The sequence below is a fragment of the Thalassophryne amazonica genome, chromosome 10 (genome assembly GCF_902500255.1).
Source record: "Thalassophryne amazonica chromosome 10, fThaAma1.1, whole genome shotgun sequence".
NCBI lineage: Eukaryota > Metazoa > Chordata > Actinopteri > Batrachoidiformes > Batrachoididae > Thalassophryne > Thalassophryne amazonica.
The window spans coordinates 1,986,478-2,009,022 of NC_047112.1; the positions used below are offsets into that span (position 1 = coordinate 1,986,478).

Consider the following 22,545-nt stretch of genomic DNA (forward strand, 5'->3'; position numbering starts at 1 on the left):
AGTTGTATGACATTGAATACCCCAATTATGTTTTGATTATTTTACTGATATTTTATTCAGAGATATTTTAAAACATTAGAAAAAATGTTCTTTACCATTCATTTTTATCATTGAAGATCAAAAGTCTGGGTGTGGGACAAGCACAAAACGGCAATATTTGCATATAATGATGCTGAAAAAAGGTGAAAAAGTCATCATAGACTACTAGAACAAATTTCTTAACACACTTTCATTGTAAAGATAACTATAAAAGTGTGAAATTTCCCCTTTTTTCTGTTTTTCATACAATATGATCACAGGACATAATAAGTGCCCGTAGTTTAAGAATCACCCATAAATGCAATCTACAAGTATTTACCATAAAGAGGCACTGACTGGGAAAGCGCTTAAACTCCCCCCAGCAGCAGAGGGCGCTGTTTGCTATTTAGGGTTTGGACAGGATCAATTGGGGGTTCCACTTTTTTGCCATTTCTAAAAGTTAAGGACTTTAAAGATGAATATATTCTGAAAGAGACTCAGGAACTCGTACCAAAGTTCAGCTGTAGGATACCAGCCGTCTGTTTTCCACCACAGTTAGCACACGCAAAATTAAAAAACCATCCAAATATGGTAAACTGTTCAAACACACAAAAAACAAACACTTCAGTCACCAATAATCCACATCACACAGAAAAGAAGGTGGAGCGTTACAGGGTGGGCTGAGTGGGCGGAGCTTCTGCACTTTGATTTTTTAGTCCGTGTTTTTGGTTTATTTTACATTTACGTTACATTCTATTTTCAGTTGGGTGCAGATCCAGTATGATTTAATGTGCGACGCCTGGACTGTCCGGTCGCCATGGAGGAACATGTTACGAGTGTCCTGGAGTTATTAACAGAACCGTTGTTGATGCGTGAAGCTAACTTAGCAGACTAGCATGACCGCTCACAGACCAGTTTCACTTCATCTCGCTGTTCTACTTACGTTTTTCATCCCTTAGCGAGGAGGCGGAGTCACCCACAGGTTTTCTACTGTGACCCAGAACAGCAGATATAACGCCAGTATGTGGGTGTCGCCAGGTTGGCAGCTGTGGTACGATAAACTCATTAATGCATGAAGGGGTGGAGCCTGGGTGGCTCAGTGTGTGACAAAATAATCCTGAACACACCCCCTCCCTTTGAGTCTACACCAGCTAAGCTAACAGGCTAACGTGGGTTCAGGTGTTTATTAAATCATATTTTGGGGGACTGTGCGGTGGGTCTCATAACAGTTTGCTTTGTTATGGACATTAAATGTTATGAGCCCCTTATTTTCTCAGTAACTGTACATTAAATGGGGCTAACGGATGAAGCTACAGCCAGCTGCTAAAAGTGCTAACACTGTTAGCGTAGAACATTAAATCTGACCAGAGTTTGACACATTGTGTCTACTGCAACAGAGACATCTCAGGTGAGCAGTGAGGACATTTCACCACAACAACACAGATTGTTCCATGAGTTAAAATACTCCAAACAAACAACAACTAGCAGACACGTTAAGCCAACGACAAGCTGAAGACACAAGAGTCATCGTGACCACACCCACAATTACAGAACCTTTTGTCTTAAATGACTTAAAGTTAGAAGAAGAAAAAAAAAGATTCACCCTTCGTACAGTCGTCATGGAGGAAACTACGTACAGAGACCAAAACTGTTTTTGGTCCCAAGTTTCTGCTCTAAAGACATTTTAACATGGACTTCTATGCAAATGTGCTTTGTTTTGGAGCCTCATGTGGCCAGTGAAGGAACTACACTTCTGCACTGGCTTCATCTGACGCTGTTGATGTTTTACCATTTGGACACAAACTCATGAAAGAACAGAGTAAATCTGAACAATGATTTATTTAATGACACTAACGGGGGGGGGGGGGGGGGGGGGGCAAGCATGTTGACGTCACAGGTGTAGCTTAGCATGCTTATGTATGAAACCCTTCATAATTCCAGACAAAGCGGCAGCAGAAGGTTTATTGCTGAGACATGAGCCCAGAACACAACATGCTAAAGCAACATCAAACTGAGAGGACAACATGTTAGCTACAATGCTACCAGTTCTACAAACCAGCAGACTTAGCTTGTGCCACCTGAACCGTTCTTTACTCTGGTCCCAGTTTAACTGACAACAAAGACCTCAACTGCTAAAAACAAACAACTGTTAGCTCACAAACCAACAGCTGTTGCTGTCACTGATGAAAAAATGCTAGCGCCATGCTAGCAATGACATCATCTGTACTGTTACATTTAGTGTGCTAAGTGCACTAATGAAAACATGAGTAGCATTAGTGCATCAATGCCAACTAGCGTTAGAATAGCTTTTTGTGTTATCCTAGCTAAAGCTAACATGGCACCATGTCAGCAAGAGTTCCTGTGAGGCGTTGGCAACATGCTAACACCTGAGAAGTTGTTGAATGCTAACAGAGCCAAGCTATGCGTCAAGCTAATATGAACATGTTTACACGCTCACGTGTTGGACGATGACAGCCCTGAACATTAAAGCTTTTGAATGCAACACAAACATTAGCATGCTAACATCAACCACAACAGTTCTTGTGCTGACAGAAGCCTGTGGGCGGGGCTTTCACAGTCATTCATTCATCATGTCGACGGTCTGTCCTGGGTGTTACCACGGCAACAGCTATGTCCGCTCTCAACGTCTTGCTCCTGGACATGGATGGGAGGTTTGGTGGGCGGGGCTGAGGGGCTCAGAACTCCACCTTGCAGGCGGGGAAGGTCTCGTCCTGCATGGCCACAGTGCTGTTGCTGCCCAGCACAGTGATTGACAGCTCTCTCTGCCTATGGTGCGTCTCCTGGTACCAGTCGTGCATCACCACCGAATCAAACGTTGGGATGAGTGTGACCTGAGGACAGGTGAGGAGAAGAGACCAGCCCATGACATTTCAGTTTGCTTCTTTATTCTGACGTCAGTTGGTAAAAACTGGATTTTTTTTTGTCACAATTAATAGACTGAACGCCCCGCCTTCCTTCCACAACCAGGTTCCTTTGACACGCCCACAGCCTTTATGACGATGTAGTTTTGTTTTTACATGAACTTTAGCTGTCAGCAGAGTCTCCTTTAGAGGGCACCAGTGCACCACACAACATAGGTCCTCAAAGGACAGGAAGTCAGGAAAACTGCTGAGTCATTGCTGATGGACTGTTTATCATCATCATGACGGAGAATGGTTAATGCGCTTGGTTTCAGTTCGGAAGGTTCTGGGTTCAAATCCCACCCCCGCCACATTTCTCCATGTAATGAGTTGCGTCAGGAAGGGCATCCGGCGTAAAACCTGTGCCAATTCAACATGCAGATCCACCTTGGATTTGCTGTGGCGACCCCGAGTGCAAAACAAGGGAGCAGCCGAAGGGACTTACTATGACGGAGAAGAACCCTGACAAGAAGCCGTGTGTTTCAATGTTTGATTTACTGCTCATATCTGATGGTGCGATCAATGACTGTTTTTTTTTTGTTTGTTTTTTTAAACACTAATGCTCACATATGTTGTTCCTTTTCAACAAGCTGACATTGTCCTCAGAGCGCTCTGTTCTTGCTAAAAAGCTGCTCTGATACCATTTCAGCAATTTGTGTGTCTGTAACTTAAATGCTATCTGTCTGACCACGCCCACCCTGGGAGGGGGCGTGGCTTGGGCTTTCCCAGGCAGGCGGAACTCGGCCCAACACTGCACAGGTGTTTGCAGACTCAGTGGGCGGAGCAGAGACCTGGCTGAGGGTGTGTCACCCACCTGGAGGAGGTGTTTTTCTCCAGATGATGTCAGAGGGAAAATCTCCAGTCAGCCTGTGTGAGAACACACCTGACAGCACGGACCCACCTGGTTTTAAGGGTTTACAGAACAATCAGATAATCAAAGTTTAGGTCTTTTTGGCATTAATACGTGACTAGCTCTGTGTACTCCCTCTGTGCACTGAGCTTTTTTCTCCGATTTACGTTCTTGATCTGGCTGCACATGCACGTTTAGTGCATGAGAGTCCCGCCCAGTAAAACCGCTGCCCCGCCCCCAGCAGTACTCTACTCGCCACATAGCTGTATAATTTTTCTCATGATGGTGGAAAAGTTTTAACAGACATAAAATGCTACTTAATTTTGATATTCTATGACTACGGCGTCATCACAGACGACTTCTTTTTGGATTTAACAAAAGTATTTCTCAGAAATGCTTCTGCTAAAACCGTTTTGCCAAGAATGAGAACCTCAGAGGTAATTTTACAAACAGGTGTCAGAAGGTTCAGACTGACGTCGTTCTGTCGCGCCGACTCTCTGCTATCAGGGGAGCTCTAAGAAGACCCACTGCAGGATCTGGTCCACCTTAAAAACACCTAGATCAGCTGTTAGTGGGTTTGAAGTTCAGTATGTGGACTGTGGATGCTGGTGAGGCTCAGCTCACAGTGACTGAACATTCTAGTGCACACACTCAGCAGGACGACCCCTCTGTTGACCCACCTGGACGTCTGGCCAGCTGTTCTTCCCGTCCAGCAGAGAGTCCAGGATGTTCCTCATCACAGTCTGCTTCACAGGATCATCTGCACTGATGACGTAGTATGAGGAGCGAAGGCGCTTGAAGAAATCCACATCCACTGTGGAGGAGGCACACCCTGACGGCAGGTAAGCGAGGTCCACATAGACCGCAGAACCCTCAGGGTCTGCTGAGCCTCTGACTGCTGCAGAGAAGGAAGTAAAGAAATTAAGTCATGGAGGCAGTGCTGCAACAGAACAGACTCCAGTCCTGGTTCCTGTCAAGTCAAACTTCCAGATCTGTAACAGGGCATTAGGTGTTTCTCTGGACCAGACTTTGACATTGGATTTCATTTGCTCCCCCCAAAAAACTGAGAAATACTGTAAAGGTTAGGTCCACTGTGTCACAAGTGGAGATACACATTAATCTGTGCTTTTAGATCAGCCCGTCTGCACTACTGTGACAAAACCTGTTTGGACTGTTCACAAATTGTCCAAAATGCTGCTGCTAAACTTCTGACCATGTGTCCTCTAAGAGTTCACAGGATGACTGGCTCCCCGCTGAATTCAGCATCCACTTTAAAGATCAGTTCGAGTGCTGTCCTGCTGTGCGCCGTACTGATCCAGCAGCAGATGGGCCGCCGGAAAAACAAAGAGAAACCTCCAGACGGACTGCAGAGGAGTGACGGGGAGAGAGAGGGCAATAAAATTTAATTTTCAAAGGTTAAACAATCGCAGCCTGATGTAAATGCACACATGCACATGTACGATGTGACGCGGCGGCGGCGGCGACACTCGCACTGTGTGTCAGGCGTCGCTCCGCCAACAGCAGACAAATACAGTGAGAAATGCACACAGTTTTAGTCAATCAAGTTCAATTTGTTCCATAATGAAAAAGTAAAAAACTACTTTATCCAGCTGATTAGATCAGAACGGGACGTCTCCCGTTCAAGTGTCCACCCAGTCCTGATCTATGCATCGACAGGGCGCACGGCGCATTTAATGATGCATCTTTTGAAGAAATAAGTGTGGAAAAGTTGCACTCTGCAGCTTCTGGAAGATCTCTGAAACCTTTAATGTTTTTCTTTGCAGCCTTAGATTTTCATGAAATTCAACTCATCTGTCACACACCAGCCAGCGGTAAAGACGGAGGAGCCACACGACCAGACAAGAACACAATCACCATGGCAACTCTCCTCAACCCATCTGTAAATAAGAAACATTGGAGAAGAAGAAGGCTGAGTGTCCTCCTACCTGAGGATGGAGGTCTTGCAGTTCCACTCCTGGAGATGCCAGCTGAACTTCGTGAGGTGTTCTTGGCGTCGAGGCTGGGTCCCTTCTTGAGCGCACTTGTGGTACTACCAGCCTTGGACTTTCCGTTCTGGGCTGTGGTACTTCCAGAACTCATCTTTGGTGTCGTACCTGTCATTTTCTTTGACTTTGCTGTGGAACTCTTTGAGCTCTTGCTTGAAGCTGTGGCATCAAAGTCAGCCATGCAGGCTCCAGGCTGGGACGGTAACGGGGGCAGATCTTTGAGCGGGGCTGGTGGCGGATCACCCGTGTGGGAGTAATGTAGACTGGAATTATCCGGTGGATGAGGGGGGATGAACAGGTTCACAGAATCATCATCATCATCATCTGACTCATTATCTGCAGTGATGGAAGGACAGTCCTCACTACCAGGTGGCTCATCAGAATCTGTGGCCGTTGGGAGGGAGTTGGTAACCGATGTGGGCGGAGTCTCCTGGCTGTACACGGAATGGCATTCACTGCTGGTCTGAAGATCATCTTGGGAGCAGTTGTTTGTTTCAGAAGAATTTGGCAGTGTACCAGAGTCCAAGCCAGGTCCAACATGCTGAAGACTGTCTGGAGTTTTTGGATGCTGGAACTCGCATGGAGAAACCAAGCAGAGATCAACATCGTGCACAGTGTCAGGAAAGACTTCCAGGAGCCCGTGAATGTGCTTCCCAGATCCATTTCTGCAGTGACCATTATGAGATGACCTAAGCGGTGAAGCCATGCGTGTGTTGGACTCTGACTGACAAACATGTCCATTGGTGTAGACTCCATCTCCCATGATGAGTTTGGATGATACCTCAATGGCAGGCAGAACCTGCTCTAAGGAAACAGACAGGGATTCATCTACCTCTGTAGAGTGAGGAGAGCAGACCTCAGCGGGCATCGAGGTCATGGTGGGGGATGAGTCTGGTATCATGTCTCTGAAGGGACTCAGAGTCAGAAGGCTGGACTGTTTTCCCTGAGAAGATGTAGAGTTTTCCAGACCTTCCCTCAAGGAGCTCAGGTCTGAAGTTCTACAAGAACCACCCTGGTTGTAATCCTCAAAGCCTAGACTGGATACTCTTGTCCCAAGGCTGCAGTCATCACCTAAATCCTCAGTGTCTTCCTCCTGAGACTGATGGAAAGGTGTATGACCTGCACTGTTTGGAGCAGAATCTGTAGGAGAGACACACTCCAGAGTTTTCTCCACTGAGCCAGTGCAGATGGCCTCTTCATGGTCCAGGGTCCCCTCAACTGGCCTGTACGCATTGACAGAGAGATCAAAGTCAACACTAAGGCTGCCTTTTGCCATCCTAGAAAGTGAGGAAGTGGAGGTAGCATCTCTCACAGGCTCCTCTACCATACAGCGAAAGGTCTCTGGACTTCCTGTAGTAAAGTTCTGGCTGCTCTTGTCCTCTGCTCCATCCAGGTGTTGAAGGTTACCCACAGATTCCGTGAGTGCCTCGACCTTTGGTGTTTGACAAGTGTTGACACTGTCATTTTCTGACAGGCTTTTAAAGCCAGTCGAGATGATCACAGGTGGTGCCACCTTGGAGCACTCAACCTGGTGAACTTTAGGCTTAGTTTTTGAGTCCTTTTTTAAGGAGTCTTTCTTTGTAAGAGTTGCTTCTTTCTTTAGAGTTCCACTTTTGGCTGAAGCTCTTCTTGCTTCTGTGCTTGCTGCCAGAGCTGAAGCTGATGTTCCACCTACTGCTTTCTTAATTTCTTTCAGGTGAGGTTTTGTCATTTTATTCTCCTCCACTTTTGTGTCTTTTTTTAGATCCGACTTCACATCCTTCTTTGGTTTTGTATGTGCAGTTTCCTTCTTTACACCCTCCTCCTTTTTGACAGCAACATGCATCTTTTCATCCTTCTTTTTCATGTCCCCTTTGTCCTCTTTTGGTAGATCTTTCTTTGGAACAAGCTTCTCAGCAGGTTTTGGGAGCCTGGATTTTGTTTCTCCATCTTTAGTTTTAAGTTTCTCTTCTCTGTCCTTGTTTTCTTTAGATATCATGTCTCCTGCTGCCTTTGGCTTCAGCTTCACTTCTTGTTTCTTGGAATCTACTCGTCCAAGCCAGTCTTTCTGGAAAGCACTACTGGCTTTGAAATCTTTAGGCTGGGACTTGAGGCTCTCTCGGCTCTCTGCTCGCTTTGGTTGTTTCACAGCTGGGGGACATTCTAGGTCTCTCAGAGACACTGCTGGATATTTGAGGAACTCCAGGTGCTTGAGTTTTTCAAGCACAGCCAGAATTTTGAACTGCGGTGTGCATCCAGGAAACAGAACCCGGATGATCTTCTCTTGAGGACTGGAAGGATGCCAGACCAGTAAGGCACAAACAGAAACAAGGCACTGTAGTGGGACATCTGACTTCTTGACATCAGATGGCCAAATTTCCATGAAAGCCTTAAATTCTTCGCTGCTGCCAAGTGGATTCAGCGTGTATAACTCAAGACGGCCAACTCCCAACTTCTGAAACAAGATAATTGGCTGAATACTAGGTCCAGTGACCCGGATGAGTGGTTCGGGTTTAATGGCCAACCTTTCTAGGTACTGCAGAGTTAGTGCTACTTGGTCAGAACTTTGCAGTACGCCGTGATCCACTAGAATGGACCTTAGTCTGTCTGGAACATTCAGGAAAACTACTCCAATTTCAGGAGAGATGAGGTTCTTCATCCAGTCCTCTTTTGTCTGAGGTCCAGTAGATTCCTCTTCCTGCTCAGACACCTTCCTCAGAAGCAAACTATTCAATCCAGGAAGATTATCAACACCAACGTGAGTCACCAGTACAGAGTCAATCCTGTCCAGATGTCGAACCAGTTTCCAGAAACATGAACGGGGATCAGACCCACCGTTCACCAGGACATTAAACCCATTAACAGCAAAGAAGGCACAGTCCCCCCTCCCACTGGGGAAGATGTAGCAGCAGGGCCGAGAGAGTTTCAAGAACCCCACAGTACTGGGGGGCTCCAGAAGCTCAAATGGGGACTCTGCCTCCAGCGACTCTGAAAGGTACTCCGTGAACTCCTGGAGACCCTCCATTTCAGGGAGGATGGCAGGAGGGTTGATCTGGATGTTGATGAATTCCTGCAGGTTGTGTTTCTCCAACACAGAGTCCTTCCAAAGGCCATAGTCTGGACAGCTCAAAGTCAGGCTGGCCTTGACTGCCGGGTCTGCAGAACTCAGCAACTCTCCAACCTGCAACACCCGACAAAAAATATTCACATGTAGTACATCCTGAAAAAAATAAATACATAACATTCAGTGGTTTTAGTCCATATTCAGACTGCTGAGACCAGGTCTGAAGTGTCAAACCAAAGGCAGCGTCTACTGAGAGGTGCCTGTGCTACACCTCCCGTCAGTCACAGGATCTCTTGATCCTAAGCCACTGTTCTCATCTGAGATGGAAGTTGCTGCTCCAAAAATCGTAGTGCATTGTGGGAAAATTATGGTGCACTCATGGAAATGTGAAGTCACATGATAACATTAACTTCTATGCTTTTCCACTTTTACAGTGAATGGCTTTACAGTTTCAGTGGGTTTTAGAAGATTCAGGTTTAAGGGTAAAAGCAGCAGCTTCACAAAACTTTTCATTCAAGTTGCTCGTATTTATTACAGCGCCAATGAATTTCACGCTGTATTTATATGATTATTGTCGTCTCTCTGTAAGTGATGACACGCGTCTATCCCTGAAGTTGCAGCGACACGGCGCGTTGCATGTCCTACAGAAATCCTACAGAAGATGGTGTGCATGAGCTGCAGCTTTTAAACAGTTAAACAGCAGTTTTCAGGAGATTTAATCAGACATATAAAAAAAAAAGTGCTTTAAAGAAACACAAAGTCTCCATTTCCTCAGTTTAGTTTCACCTCGTGGTGCCAGCAGGTCATCTCCTGAACCAGATGACACTTTAGATTTCAGTTGGGTTTCTTACCTCCTCGTCTGCAAATATTTGGATGAAGTTGTTGAAGGAGAAGGAGCCTTTCTGTAAGACGATGTCCCCGACCTCTTCCATGCACTGACCCGCCAGAACCAGCAGCTTGTGCCGAGACGAATCACAGACCAGCCTGCGGACCTTCAGACGGACACAGAGACCAGATTCAGTCTGGATCCACACATCAGCGCCAAGACATCACAACCGTGTTTACATGACCGACACGCCCAAACGACACGCGACCAATGCAGAGACAAAAACGACAGCAGGAGGCTGTGTCGAGTCCAACATCGTTTCAAAATAAATAAATACATAAATAACATGAATGGCAAATGAGGGCAACAACCAGGCGGCGTTTGTCTCCTGATGGGCATGGCCAGCTCGTGGTTACCTGCTGTTAATGTGCCCAATGTTTAATGATATAAAGGACGGGAAAACCCAACACGTCCCTGAGTTTTTACGTCATGCTTGACTGCTGAACGGAACCAAAGTTCACTTGATTTGTTTCACTCCAAGGTATTTCATTAGCTTATAATGTGCCAAATCACAGCAAAAGCCGTCTCAAGGCGCCTTACATAAAACAATTCAACGGGTATTTCCTGTTTTGCTAGTTAGCATGCTAACATCGCCATAATGGCTCGGTCATGCGGCGTTAGCTGAATGAAGGAAAAAAGTCAACGCATCGAGAAAAAGTGGACGAACGAGCCAGCACTTCTCCCATCACCGAAAAGCCTGCAAATGCAGTGCACATAAAAGACCGAAATAAACCAAAACTAACAAAAGGAAAAAGCGAATGTGAGTCTGCAGCTGTGTTGTCTTGACAATAGGTTTGAATGTGTGTGCGCACAAGCACGCTGGAGCCAGAGACAACATGCCCATGAGCATAAATAGTTAAAGTAGTTGATCAAACGTTCTTGCCGCTATTGTTTCTGTATGAAAATGTTGCTTTTTGTCCCACACATGGACGAGTCACATTCAGCTCATCAGATCTTTATGAACCTTTCTCACTGAAAGCTTCAGCACTACGCGTCAAAGCTTCCCAATGTGTCGTAACACCAGGCCAATGCGTTTCCAACGCGTTCTGACGTCAGTTGCTTTGCTTCGGATGTGGCAAGGGGGCGGAGATTGCTACATCACACTCTGGCTGTTTCCACAATCTGAAAAAAGTTCAGTGATCGCCATCTTGAATTTGCGTCATCTGAACCACAAAAAAAGCTTAAAAAAAACAGCAGTAGAACAATTCTCCATCACCCTGCTGGGAGAAGCTTTTTTTCAGCTACTTTTTGGAGTGACACCTACTGAGGGAGGACTGACGACTTGGTGGGATATTGATCGAACTGCGACAGCAGGCCGACCCGCACGGAGAAGCCGGCCTTCAGGCATCATTCCTGGTCAGACCGAGGCAGGCAGCCGGGGTGATGGAGCAAACCCACTCAGTCCAAAATCTCCCACTTTTTGGATATATGTGAAGTCCCAGTTTGACCAACGGAGTTTAGTTCTGCAGCTTTATCGAGGTGAGGATAAAATAAAAGTAAAACGTGATGTTTCTGAACTGCTGTGAAGGTTTAGTGATCAGCTAACGTTAGCGTAGCCTTTTAGCACAGTTGATCTGAGTGAACGCTTTAATTTGTAAATGGTTCAGTCTTTTTTATTTTTACCAAAATAAAAAAGTCTGAAAATATTTTTTCAGACACCACAAATTTAAACTTTAAATAACTTTTTTAAATTTTTTTTTTAATTTTTATATATAAACTGTTTAGTGTTTCTTTATATTTAAAGAAATATTTTTATTTGTCCCAGTCAGGAACATTTGCTGTGCAGACAACCAAACTTCCATTGATGAGCTGAACACCACGAAGTCCAGTCGAAAGAAAACATCTCTGCTTTTCAGCAAAACCACCAGAGGTCAAAGCTGCAGAAGAGACCTTCATCTGGTCCCAAGAATCCAGCAGAACATGACCTGCTTCTAAATAAAAGGCTCTTTGAACAGCAACTATTTTATTTTTTAAAAGCTGTTTCATTTTATATTTTAACAATAAATGAATGGATCATTAAAAATGTCCACAAAATCAAAGTCCAAAGACATTCGCACAGGTAGAAGCTCTTCACTTATTGTGCTCAAATTCATATTTTAGAAATGACTCTGTCCTGATAACAACTTTAAAGGCAATTACATATTTTGACAAAATTACAAGTTTAAATGACTATAAAAAAAAATTAATTTATGTCACAGAAATCCTACTTTACAATCACACTGCAGTCATTGTTAATTTATTTCCTGTTGCATTTATAATAAACATTTGTATTTATTTAGTGTCCGTTTTTCTGGTTGAAATGAGATATAAATAATCTACCAGACTTAAAAAAAATGTACAAATTTCCATGTTATTTTATTTGTCTAAAAATAAATGTCCGAGGTTCCTTATGTTAAACAAGAAATTATCTAATCTGAAATAACAGGTGGTTTTAATTTACAGATGAAAGGTTTCTAAAGAACCATTGATTGATTTAGCTATTTTAATTACAAGTGTTCTAAACTTTTTTAAACAGTAATCAGAAATTTTGAGGTAACAAACAACAACAAAAAACATTTCCAAGGATTTTTCTTCAGAAAACCTCTCTATAAATGAGCAGTCCTGTGACACGTTTCTGTTTTGTACAGATCAGTGGTTTCTGCCACTAGTCTTCCGTGTTTTGGCCCGAGCTAAAGCGACGCTTCTGACGCCTCTAAAAAGCAATGCGTCTCATTGAAAATAATGCTTTTTAGACCAATTCCTGATGCCTCTGACGCGTTCAATGTGAAAGGCCCATAAGACATTGACCTGTCCAAATATCAACGTTTGTGCAAGACGCCGGACGACAATCAAACGGAATGCAGACAGTATGGAAACTATGCAAACGATGAGGAACTGTCAAGACTGAAAGCAAAATGGAATATGCATGAATTGAGGTCGTCCTTGGCATTCGTTCACATTTTTCAACGGTTTGAAAATTCTGATGAAGCACCATCTACAGAAATGAAGCTGGACGACAGTTAAATGATGTCTCAGAAAGTCAACGCAAGTCCAGATTTCTTGATTCATTTTGGCTTTGGTGCCCTTCTTTAGTGCCGTGTGACCAGGGCTTAAGAGAGGCCTTACCTGGTTACCAAAACAGAGTTTTTAGATTTAGAAGCCTTTACAAAATATGACAAACAGATCTGCACAGAAATAAGCTGTTTCAGAGCATTTCCTGACATCTTTGACTATTTTCTTCCAGCAAGCAGTCGTGTCACTCAGACTTCTTGTCTGTGCTGGCCCCACCCAGCTCCCCGCAGCTTGTCGCTTTGCCACCGTCTGGTGCAGCTAATCTGACCGTAGGGTTGGAGTTTTTGAAGCTGGGCAGAGACCCGTCTCTCCATCCACACAGAGGTCCAGACAAGGAGACACAAATCAATCAATCAATCAATCAATTTTTTTATATAGCGCCAAATCACAACAAACAGTTGCCCCAAGCTGCACACAACACCAGTGAGAGGCTCATGGACTGTAGTGTCAAAATTATTTAATGTCTTACACACAGGGTTGGGAGGGTTCCTTTAAAAATGTGTTCCGATACAGTTACTAGTTACCTGTTGAAAAATGCAATCAGTAACGTAATCCAAGTACCATAATATTAAAGTAATGTCATCTGATTACTTTCAATTACTTCTGGATTACTCCAATATCAAATATGTTAATACAGACACAAGAAACTAAATATAAATAGTCTTGACCACATAGTACAGTTTATTAAGCAAAAATCAAACTGTTTCTTTTCCATGGCATGTGCTCTGTTTTATTTCACATTATGAATTAAGAGCACCACAATATTGTTTTAAACACACCCAGTGTTCACCTGCTAAATTTTCAACAAAAAATGCCAAACAAATGAAGGATAATGAAAACTCAGGCGTGTGCGGATGAATTTGTAATTAAAAGTGGCAGAACAATATACAAAACAAAAAAAAATTCTGCTACTTGTTCAGTAAATTCACACCATGTTTAACATATCAGTCCACTTATTGAACTTTCAAAACAAAAGCATAATGAAAACCATGAAGTAAATCCTGTCAGTAAGGAGGCGTGGTCACCATTTTAATTCCGGGCAAGTTAGTGATTTGCGTGCATAGAAGTTCAAGAAACAGGTGGAATATGTCGGAAAGCTGTGCATGTTGGCAAAGTCACAAACGGAGGAACAAGGGAGACAATATTTCCTTCCATAAGTAAGTGGTTTTGGTTCTTCTTGTCACTTTGTCTGTGATATTTGGATGATAAACAGCTGTATGTCTCCTGACGTACCTGTGTCGCCCGATGACACGGACCATTAACTCTTCACTTATGTCTAGTTGATATTTTCCACTGCTAGACCAATGTCTAGATAAAATACTTGTTAGTGATTAAAACTGTTTTTTTAATTTGCACCTTAAAATAATGAGATTATAATGACCCGCGCTGTGCCGCTCACAGTCACACCCACACATAGAGATGTGTACACACACCACTGACTTCATGAATGAAACTCGGTCACTAAAGGATAATTGTGTAAAAATATAATATATATATATAAATGTATTGTAATGGTTTTAGGGGCTGCGTTGAACAGCAGCAGGACGTCTCAGCTCAGCAGCTTAACAGCACATATCCGTGTAACTTTCAACACTAATATTTGGGAATGTGTGTGTGTCAGAGTAAGTTTAATACTTTCCTGACATAATGTCATTTAATTTTACTGGCTCGATATCCAGGTCAAAATGGCATTTTAACACGTATTTTGCGAGCATTTTTCTGATCTCCACTGAAAATGCATTAACATCCAGGAACTTCATCAATATTTTGTCCGGTTAGGAGACGTAATGCTGTCCACGTTTTCGTTTCAAAGAAAAAATATATATATATACAGATAATATCATAAAATGCATTAAAATTGTAATCCTGCGAACTAATCCCCATTTTTACTAAATATACCTGTAATCTGAATACGTCTTTTTTTTCTGTAACTGTAGCGGAATACAGTTACCTTTTTTTGTATCCTAATTACGTAACGCCGTTACACGTATTCCGTTACTACACATAGCCTGCCTAAAACTTTTGCATTAACTCTGTACTGAAGGCCTTATGTAACCTAATGAGCTAAGCAGCTGCATTAATAACCACACCATTTCTGCCTGACCTTCCATTCCATCTCCTGATAACATTCATTTTCAGTGAGAGTTTTCATGGGAAACTCAAAGTTTCACTTACTGGAAAATGCGTATGTGACTGTTTGTTGTGCCCCGCCTTTCTCTGAATGCACAAAAGAGCTCCTCTGAAATGCTGTGCACACACACACACACACACACACACACACACACACACACACACACACACACACACACACACACACACACACACACACACACACACACACACACACACACACACAATCCTGCTGTTCAGACTTTTGACTATCGTGTGTCTTCGAGGCCTCAAATTAAAAGCCTGTTATTTTAATCTGCCAATTCTTTGACTTTTTCCACAAACAGCCTCAGACACTTTGACTTAAAATAATTTTTGCCTTGACAGGACACACCCTCACAGAGCACCACACGTCATATCTGGTTTCCACTGACACACGTAGCTGCGGCGAACCGTCTGCTTTAATGACATTAATCTCATATTTAAAACTGTTTACAATCAAAATAAAGATTCCCAGCTCCACCCACCAGTCACTTTCTGTCCTCTAACCACAGCTGCATTCTTGATCACAAAATGTGAGCTCGTGCAATCTAACACATTTTTCTACAAATCTCTAATATGTCATGTTCAGATTATATACAGATAAAATGTTCATTTGTTACAAGTTGATGTTAGAATCATGTTTCTCAGCCTGTTTGTTACCAAACAGTAAAAGTTTCACGTTACCACTGCTACATATTAAGATCACTAAATCTGGATGTGCATCACATCGTCACAGATTAATATCTGTGAGGTGTGACGAGATGAGAGCATATAACAAGAGTGGAAGGAAACAGCTCTGCCTCTTCACAGCACCATAACATGACTCCGCCCCCAAACTCAAACAATTGTGCTGCATAACTAAAATTACAAAATGATACATTTAGATTTCATCATTTTACTCATTTGTACGTGAAAGTAAAACATTGTTATGACTGACTTACTTTGATATATTCGGGGCTCCTGGACTTGACTTTTCTAAATATTCTGTTTGACAGCTTTTACTAACATGCAGTTTAAGGAATTTAATGAATATCAGCTCCAAGTATTGGTTATTGATCTTGTCATTTACTAATAATCAGCTGAATTAAATTTGAAGTCTTACCTCAGAGCAGACAAAGTCCAGGGACGGATTCACCACAACCTGCGTGTCCAGAACGTCTCCACTGTGCTGCAACGTCCGCTGACCTGCAGGACAAACAATACCAACCAAAACACTGATACGGAAGCAAACCACTGACCAAATGCAGGATTCAGACATCCAGGATAAATGACTGAGTTCAATGAATCCAAAACGGAAGCATTCAGGCTTAATTGGTTGCACAGAGACCAAGCCAGGATGAGCAGACACGGACCCAACGAGTTAGGTGACACCAATCCTGGCTAAGTGTGTACATGTGGATCCTTCAAACAGACCTCGCCACTGATCACAGATTCACTGATGCAGCTGGCAACCAGAGCAGCGTACTTCTCCCCGGCAGGAGGCGGAAGTCCTCATGGAGTCATACGAGGATGTACAGGAGCAAATAAAAAAGAAACGTAACACCGCCACAGTTATAAAACAGCGACACAAGGCATAGCAAAGTACTGCAGAGCGCCTGAATGTGTATGTAGTGCACAAATACACACTCACTGCTCCGCTGAAACTAGAACAATTACAATCCAAATAGTTAAATATCTCCTAAAACATAGTAGTACTCTGAATATGAATATCAGGTGAAATTGTAAGTGAAATTGTGTAAATGTAACTCCATCAGACTGTATCAGGTAACTGGATGAGCTCACTGACCTTTGGGATAAATAAAGTTACTCTTAGCTTATGTTTGCTCCTATGCTGCGTTATTAGCCTGTGTGTGTGTCTAGATATATATATATATATATATATATAAAATCAATCAGCATACACACAGACCATATCTATCCATCCATCGATAAAGCAAGATGAGTCTGTGTGTGTCTTGCATATCTCTGTGTTTGTCAGCTCGGTCTGAGCTTTCAGATATGGCTTGTGCACGGCACCATAGTGAGCATCCTTTATTATGGAGATTTATTTTATTTTCACAAGCTTTATTTTGAAGCAGTCCTGAGAAGTGACGAGGCAAGTGCTGATATGAAAACACCCGTCCGGTCTCTGAGAGAGAGAGAGAGAGAGAGAGCGAGAGAGAGAGAGAGCCGTCTGAACGTAGTGTCATATGGAATAATTATTTTGTAGTTGACGACGCATCTGCCCTTGGATCACGGTGGACGTCACCATCCCACTTCACACTAATGTCACATTGAGGACCGCAGCATGGATGGTGTTCACCGTGTGGTGGGAAGCACGTCTGGAGCCGTTCCAAAGGTGATGACTTACTTTATCTCCATTGTAGTGCGGGTCACAGAGCTTTCTCTTATCATGCACCTGCTTTGCAAACTGATCTTCCTATCGAGATAAAACAGTCAGACTCTGAAGAAACATTCAAGTCCAGAGTTAAAAACACAGTTATTCTCCCTCTCATTGGCTAGCATACCGGCATAGTATGAACCTATGCTTCCTGTCTTTGAAAATTAATTTTAATAGTAACAGAACGGGTCTCTGCTTCAACTTTATCAAAATTCTGGGTCCGTTAGTGAAGCTTAGAGCTAGCGGCCGACAGTCACCTTAGTAATTTCTCTGCTTTTCTGTTGATTTACTGCTGATGAATTACACCTTAGGTGTAGTTTGTTGGAAGACTGATTCTGCTCTTCTCTCTGTTTGAGGTACAAATAGCAGAACGGCTACTAAAGACAGGGTGCTGGACTGACAGACTGCACACTGTAGGTCACAGGTCTTCCTCAGACACACAGACACTGAGCTCCACAGAATAAATCTCCATGGTGTCTTATGCCATAGCATATACCACTTTCCAGCTTTTCTGCAACCAGATCAGTGATAAATTGAGCCAAGATAACCAGGATATCCCGGCTTACTCCCTTATCCTACTTTTGTGAAATGGAGCCGTGCAGTACAAACAACAACCAAAACACTGATAAGGAAGCAAACCACAGACCGGTGCCATGGAATCCACTTCACCACATTAACAACTGTCCCAAACACTTTACAGGTTGGAATCAGTGTGTCACACACACACTGTGCTAATGTATACGCTACTATGCAGCACATTGAAACTAATTAAACCATTTTAAAAAATAAGCAGTTAAAGCTGCAAAACGTTTATAAATAAATCTTTCTCTCACACACATGATGGCTGACCTCTGACATTCAGGTTTGAGGTGTAAATCTTAAGAGAATTTTAAACAGAAGAAGGTCAAAGACACACCCACGTTTCCCCTGTCTGGAGCAGGTAGATTGTTAATTTGGAGAGGTGTGGATGGACTGGATGACTGCCTGGGTGGTTGCCATCCAGGATCTGAGGCAGTTCTGTGGTGGATGCGGTGCCACCACATGCTCCCTGACCCCAGCTGACCTTTAGGATTATCATTACTGTGCCACACGAGTATCAGACGGCGCTCAGTGATCAACGCAGGTTGTTGCATGTTAGCAAGACGCTGGTCACCATAAATATCCATCACATCCTGAGAAACATCCCTTGACCTTTGACCTTAAAGCTGACAAACCACTGAGTTTAATGTTTTTAGTCTGACAGAGGTTTTCTGTGGACTTCAGTTGAGGTGTTTTCTGCACTCGAGACGTGTCACGTGTTTGTTTCTTTGTTTACCTGGGACGTCCTCTGACAGGAAAGCTGAGTGTCTGGACACAAACAGTTTCAGCTGCTGATCCAGGACAGAAACTTCCAGATCCACGGGCCAGCGTCGTACACCTCAAAAAAAAAAAACACGTCAGTCAGTTTATGGGTTCAAGTCCTACAGACAGACATTTCTACACAGTGTCCCATGATGCAACAGTACCAGATACCAGCATGCTGCTGAAGTCAACTGAAACCCCATCAGTCCTTGTATGTATATATACACACACACACACACACACACACACACACACACACACACACACACACACACACACACACACACACACACACACACACACACACACAGCTGGTGGATTTAAGACTTTGGTCAAGGGCAACAGCTCTGGTTTTGATGCGGTCACATGCTGAGACTTTGTGTTATCTTACGGGTCCTTCATGGATGATGTCATCTACCACGAGTTGTTCATTACAGCATGACAGGAACATCTGACAGTGTGGACGAAAACCTGACACACTTTAGAGGATTTGCACTGTTCAACGAGGTCAAAACTAACACAAACACACAAACTGGGTCTGCAGACGTTTGACGTGAACCGTGAAGAACTCACGTCCAGAAGCCCCGCAGAGACGAGGCCGTTTTTAAAAGCGGCAGTGTTTTGAAAGCAAGACCAGAAAACAGGAACATCTAAAGATAAAAAAATAAATAAGAAAAAAAAAAAAAAAGAGAATTTCATCATTTCTTTGAAGCACAGGTCAAAGGTCAAACAAACAAGAATCCAGAGAATCAATACTGTAGTTTAGGCTCCTACAAATACCATAACCTCATCATACTGCTATCTATTGATCAGACCCAATACCACTGATCCATTTTCAGAGCTGAAACCATGAGGTCATCGTCCAAACTAAAAACAAACGTTTTTATTTGTGTCAACAACAACAAACAGCTGAGGACTGTACAGTAAACACACAGGACCTGATCACCTTAATCAACCAATCAGACCACTACCTGAAAAATGGCTATAAGAGGGTTCACAATTAGTTCTGAAGATTCAGACTCTTTTCATTATTTTTAAGTTTTCTGCACATTTATGTTTTTTTTTTTTTTTGTTCAGTAACTTTTTTATGTCTCACTCTTGGTTGTCCGTCTGCGGCGCCGCACACAGGAAGTAGGCAACACTCACAGGCCCAACTTCCTCTTTCAGCTGCAGCACAGTGAGATCACAGGTTAACACATTACATGATCGAGTTACACACGTGTCAGACCACAGGGACCTCCCCCACTGAAGCCTTCCACCAATCAATACAATAAGGACAGGACACCTTTACGGTCACTGTGCAATTACGATTTACAATAAACGGCAAAAAACACAGTTTGGTGGTCAGTCTGCCTGGAACAGCTATTAAAAGCAGCCTCACATAGCTCCCCTGGTGGTCAAGGTGAGTCAGTGCAGCGTGAAGAGCCATGAAGACGGCATCCTCTGTGGACCCGTTAGCTCTCTGGTGGAGGTCAGAGGTGGGCGGGGCGCTGGCCTCATTAGAAAGAATCGCGATGATGTCATGCGCTGGGCAGTTACATCACATGCTGACAGATCATCGCCATGCACAAAAAAAAAACCAAAAAAAAAAACACACACACACGCATCTGTTTGAAAGGTTTTCACTTTGCAGCATTTAGCCTCAAGGATCAGATGTGGTTTGGCTCAGAACTGTGTCCAGTACAGGTGAAGACGGATCACATGAGCTCAGCCTGTGTTCAAACTCATCACATTACAAACAAACCTCCCCTTCTGGATTTTTTTTTTCTTTTTTCCTTTGGTTTTCTCTGTCCAGCTCCACATTTCAGCGATAAGCTGAAGTTATTATGAGGGCTGCAAACTAACTAAGAACAATCAGATTTTCGGCTCATTCTTGTGAAATCAAACACAGTTTAACGTGCAAAAGAGCGATTTTTTAGACAAATGGACGAACACAAAGTGTAAAGTTGGACTCACTGGTGTCAAAATGACTGTAAGCCACGGAAGAAATAAAACCAGCGAGAAGAAACGCAGAGGAGACTGTCCAGGAATCCAGGGCTCGGTTCCAGCTGGTCAACCTCACACTGGGTACAAACACAGAACTGCTGCATTTAATGACTCTGTAACACAGGTGACCTGCAGCCTGACGCACGACGCGCACACCGCCTGGACTGTGTGGGAGTGTCTTTTTTGGACCACGTTTAAAAAGTTCCTCAACTACAAAGCACATCCTGCTGCTGCACTCAGCCCACAGAGACCAGACCAGACAGAAGAAAGACCAGAGACAGACACCAACATCTGCAGCAGCAGGCTGATGACGTTTCTCACATTATTGCTTTCGATCTTTGGGATCAAGAGTTGACACGTAATCTGAAGTCATCTTCCTGTGCATTTTCTCATCACACCTGCTTGGAGTTTTCTGCCTATCGGTCTGTGTGCGCATGCGTGGGAAAGGCAGAAGTAAATAACAACAGCGATCCCTTCTGTGTGTCAACTGTTGCACAACTCTTATTGCTGCTGGTGTGATACAGTAAACTCCCTGTGTGAGACAAATAAAACACTAACTTATCTTTAAGAAAAAGGGACTCGTGCGTCATTTCAAACAACAGCCCAGTGATTCAGCCGTTTATAATCTTTAGTGTACCTTTATGATGTAACGTGTTGGGATCACAGATATTAATTCGACACCCGGGCGGATGAACAGAACGACAGTTGGGTCGTGACAACGCTGTTAGAACTTGTAGACGTAGTCTAGCATGTGGCCACGTGTGCTCGTGTTGTGGTGACGATAAAATGATGCATTCCAGCACTCCGCGGTGCACAGACCAGCGTGTGCATAAAGTTAGTTACTGTGATGGGTGTGTTTTTTGTTTGGTGGTAAACAGTGTGAAAAAAGTGACCTCAAACGGGCCTCAGCTGAGGCTGGACGAGGCCGAGCCACTACATAGTGAGGCAGGTATCCAAAAAAGAAATAAAATTAAAAACAAATGATCTACAGACCTCCGATAATGGAGAAGACCTACTGTTTGGGATCATTTTCAAATTTATGGCAATGAATAATGTCGTAGTATTTCCTCTCCAGTTACATATTTAACAATGATTTATTGTTGTTGCCAAATAGCAAAAAACAAACAAACAAAACACACTTCTTATTTAGGTTGGAGTTTTCCTCTTATAATTTTTTTATTTTTTTTTTTTAATGGGGTAAAGCTGACCAGAATGAGCGCCACCTAGCGGGAAAACTGAAAGTGAACCGAATTTGACACGCGTGCCTTTACTCTGAAGGCGCCCGGCGATATGGATGCAGGACTAACGGTAACTTTTCGACTCGGTTCGTGTTCTGGTTCCGCAGTGTCTGCGGGCCTCACCTGATTCCACCTGGCGCAGCAGCGGTTCCAGCGGGCCGCCGGGTCGCAGAGCTCCGACCAGAACCAGCAACGAAGCCCGGGAGCCGCTCGCACCTCCACCCCGCGCCACAGCCACTCCTACAGTCGCCATCTTGGCTCCGACCGACTGTCCACTCGTGACGTGACCCCACGAAGACCCCGCCCAGTTGTACGCGAAACGGGAACGTCTGTCAGTTTACAGAGAAGACAGCCAATCAGAGAACAGAACGAGGAGAATTGCTGACCAATCAGAGGACAGCTGTGCTTCGGAAAGATGAACTTATTTTTGTCCTTTTTAGAAAAAACGTATAATTAGATAGTTCTGAAACTTTGACTTAAACACAATAATTTAGCCTTAAAATAAGTTTACAATGATTTGTTTTCACTTGTTCATCAGCTTTCACTTTGTCAAATGATTTCATTAAATATTCCAACTTTGTTTTAAATCAACATGTAAACTAAGACACAGTGAGACGTGCGGCCTCATCAACACGTGATTTCACTTTTAAAAAAACAAACTGCGTGTCATCTGG

The 22,545-nt window shown here is 43.5% G+C and overlaps 1 protein-coding gene across 2 annotated transcripts; it reads right to left on the reverse strand.

The window, feature by feature from the left end:
- Nucleotides 1–2,672: 2,672 nt before the first annotated feature.
- On the reverse strand, nt 2,673–22,124 carry map1sa (microtubule-associated protein 1Sa). Of its 2 annotated transcripts, none has more exons than XM_034179286.1 (7): nt 21,995–22,124; nt 18,622–18,723; nt 16,029–16,111; nt 9,690–9,830; nt 5,736–8,955; nt 4,470–4,687; nt 2,673–2,870 (listed from the first exon to the last, which is right to left on the reverse strand). In XM_034179286.1, exons 1-7 carry the CDS (start codon nt 22,122–22,124, stop codon nt 2,715–2,717), a joined length of 4,050 nt encoding a protein of 1,349 aa, XP_034035177.1. In that variant the 3' UTR covers nt 2,673–2,714. The 2 variants fall into 2 exon arrangements, with proteins under 2 accessions (XP_034035177.1, XP_034035176.1); XM_034179285.1 differs by lacking the exon at nt 21,995–22,124 and adding an exon at nt 20,604–21,940.
- Between the last annotated feature and the right edge of the window lie 421 nt (nt 22,125–22,545).

Bases quoted from the DNA above. Each gene is read 5' to 3' on its own strand.
- map1sa (XM_034179285.1), bottom strand. From the start codon at position 20,856: ATGTGCTTTGTAGTTGAGGAACTTTTTAAACGTGGTCCAAAAAAGACA. The intron at 18,724-20,603 runs GTGAGTCCAACT...TTTTTTTTTGAG, and splicing joins TTACAGTCATTTTGACACCA to GTGTACGACGCTGGCCCGTG. The intron at 8,956-9,689 runs GTAAGAAACCCA...CGGGTGTTGCAG, and splicing joins AAATATTTGCAGACGAGGAG to GTTGGAGAGTTGCTGAGTTC.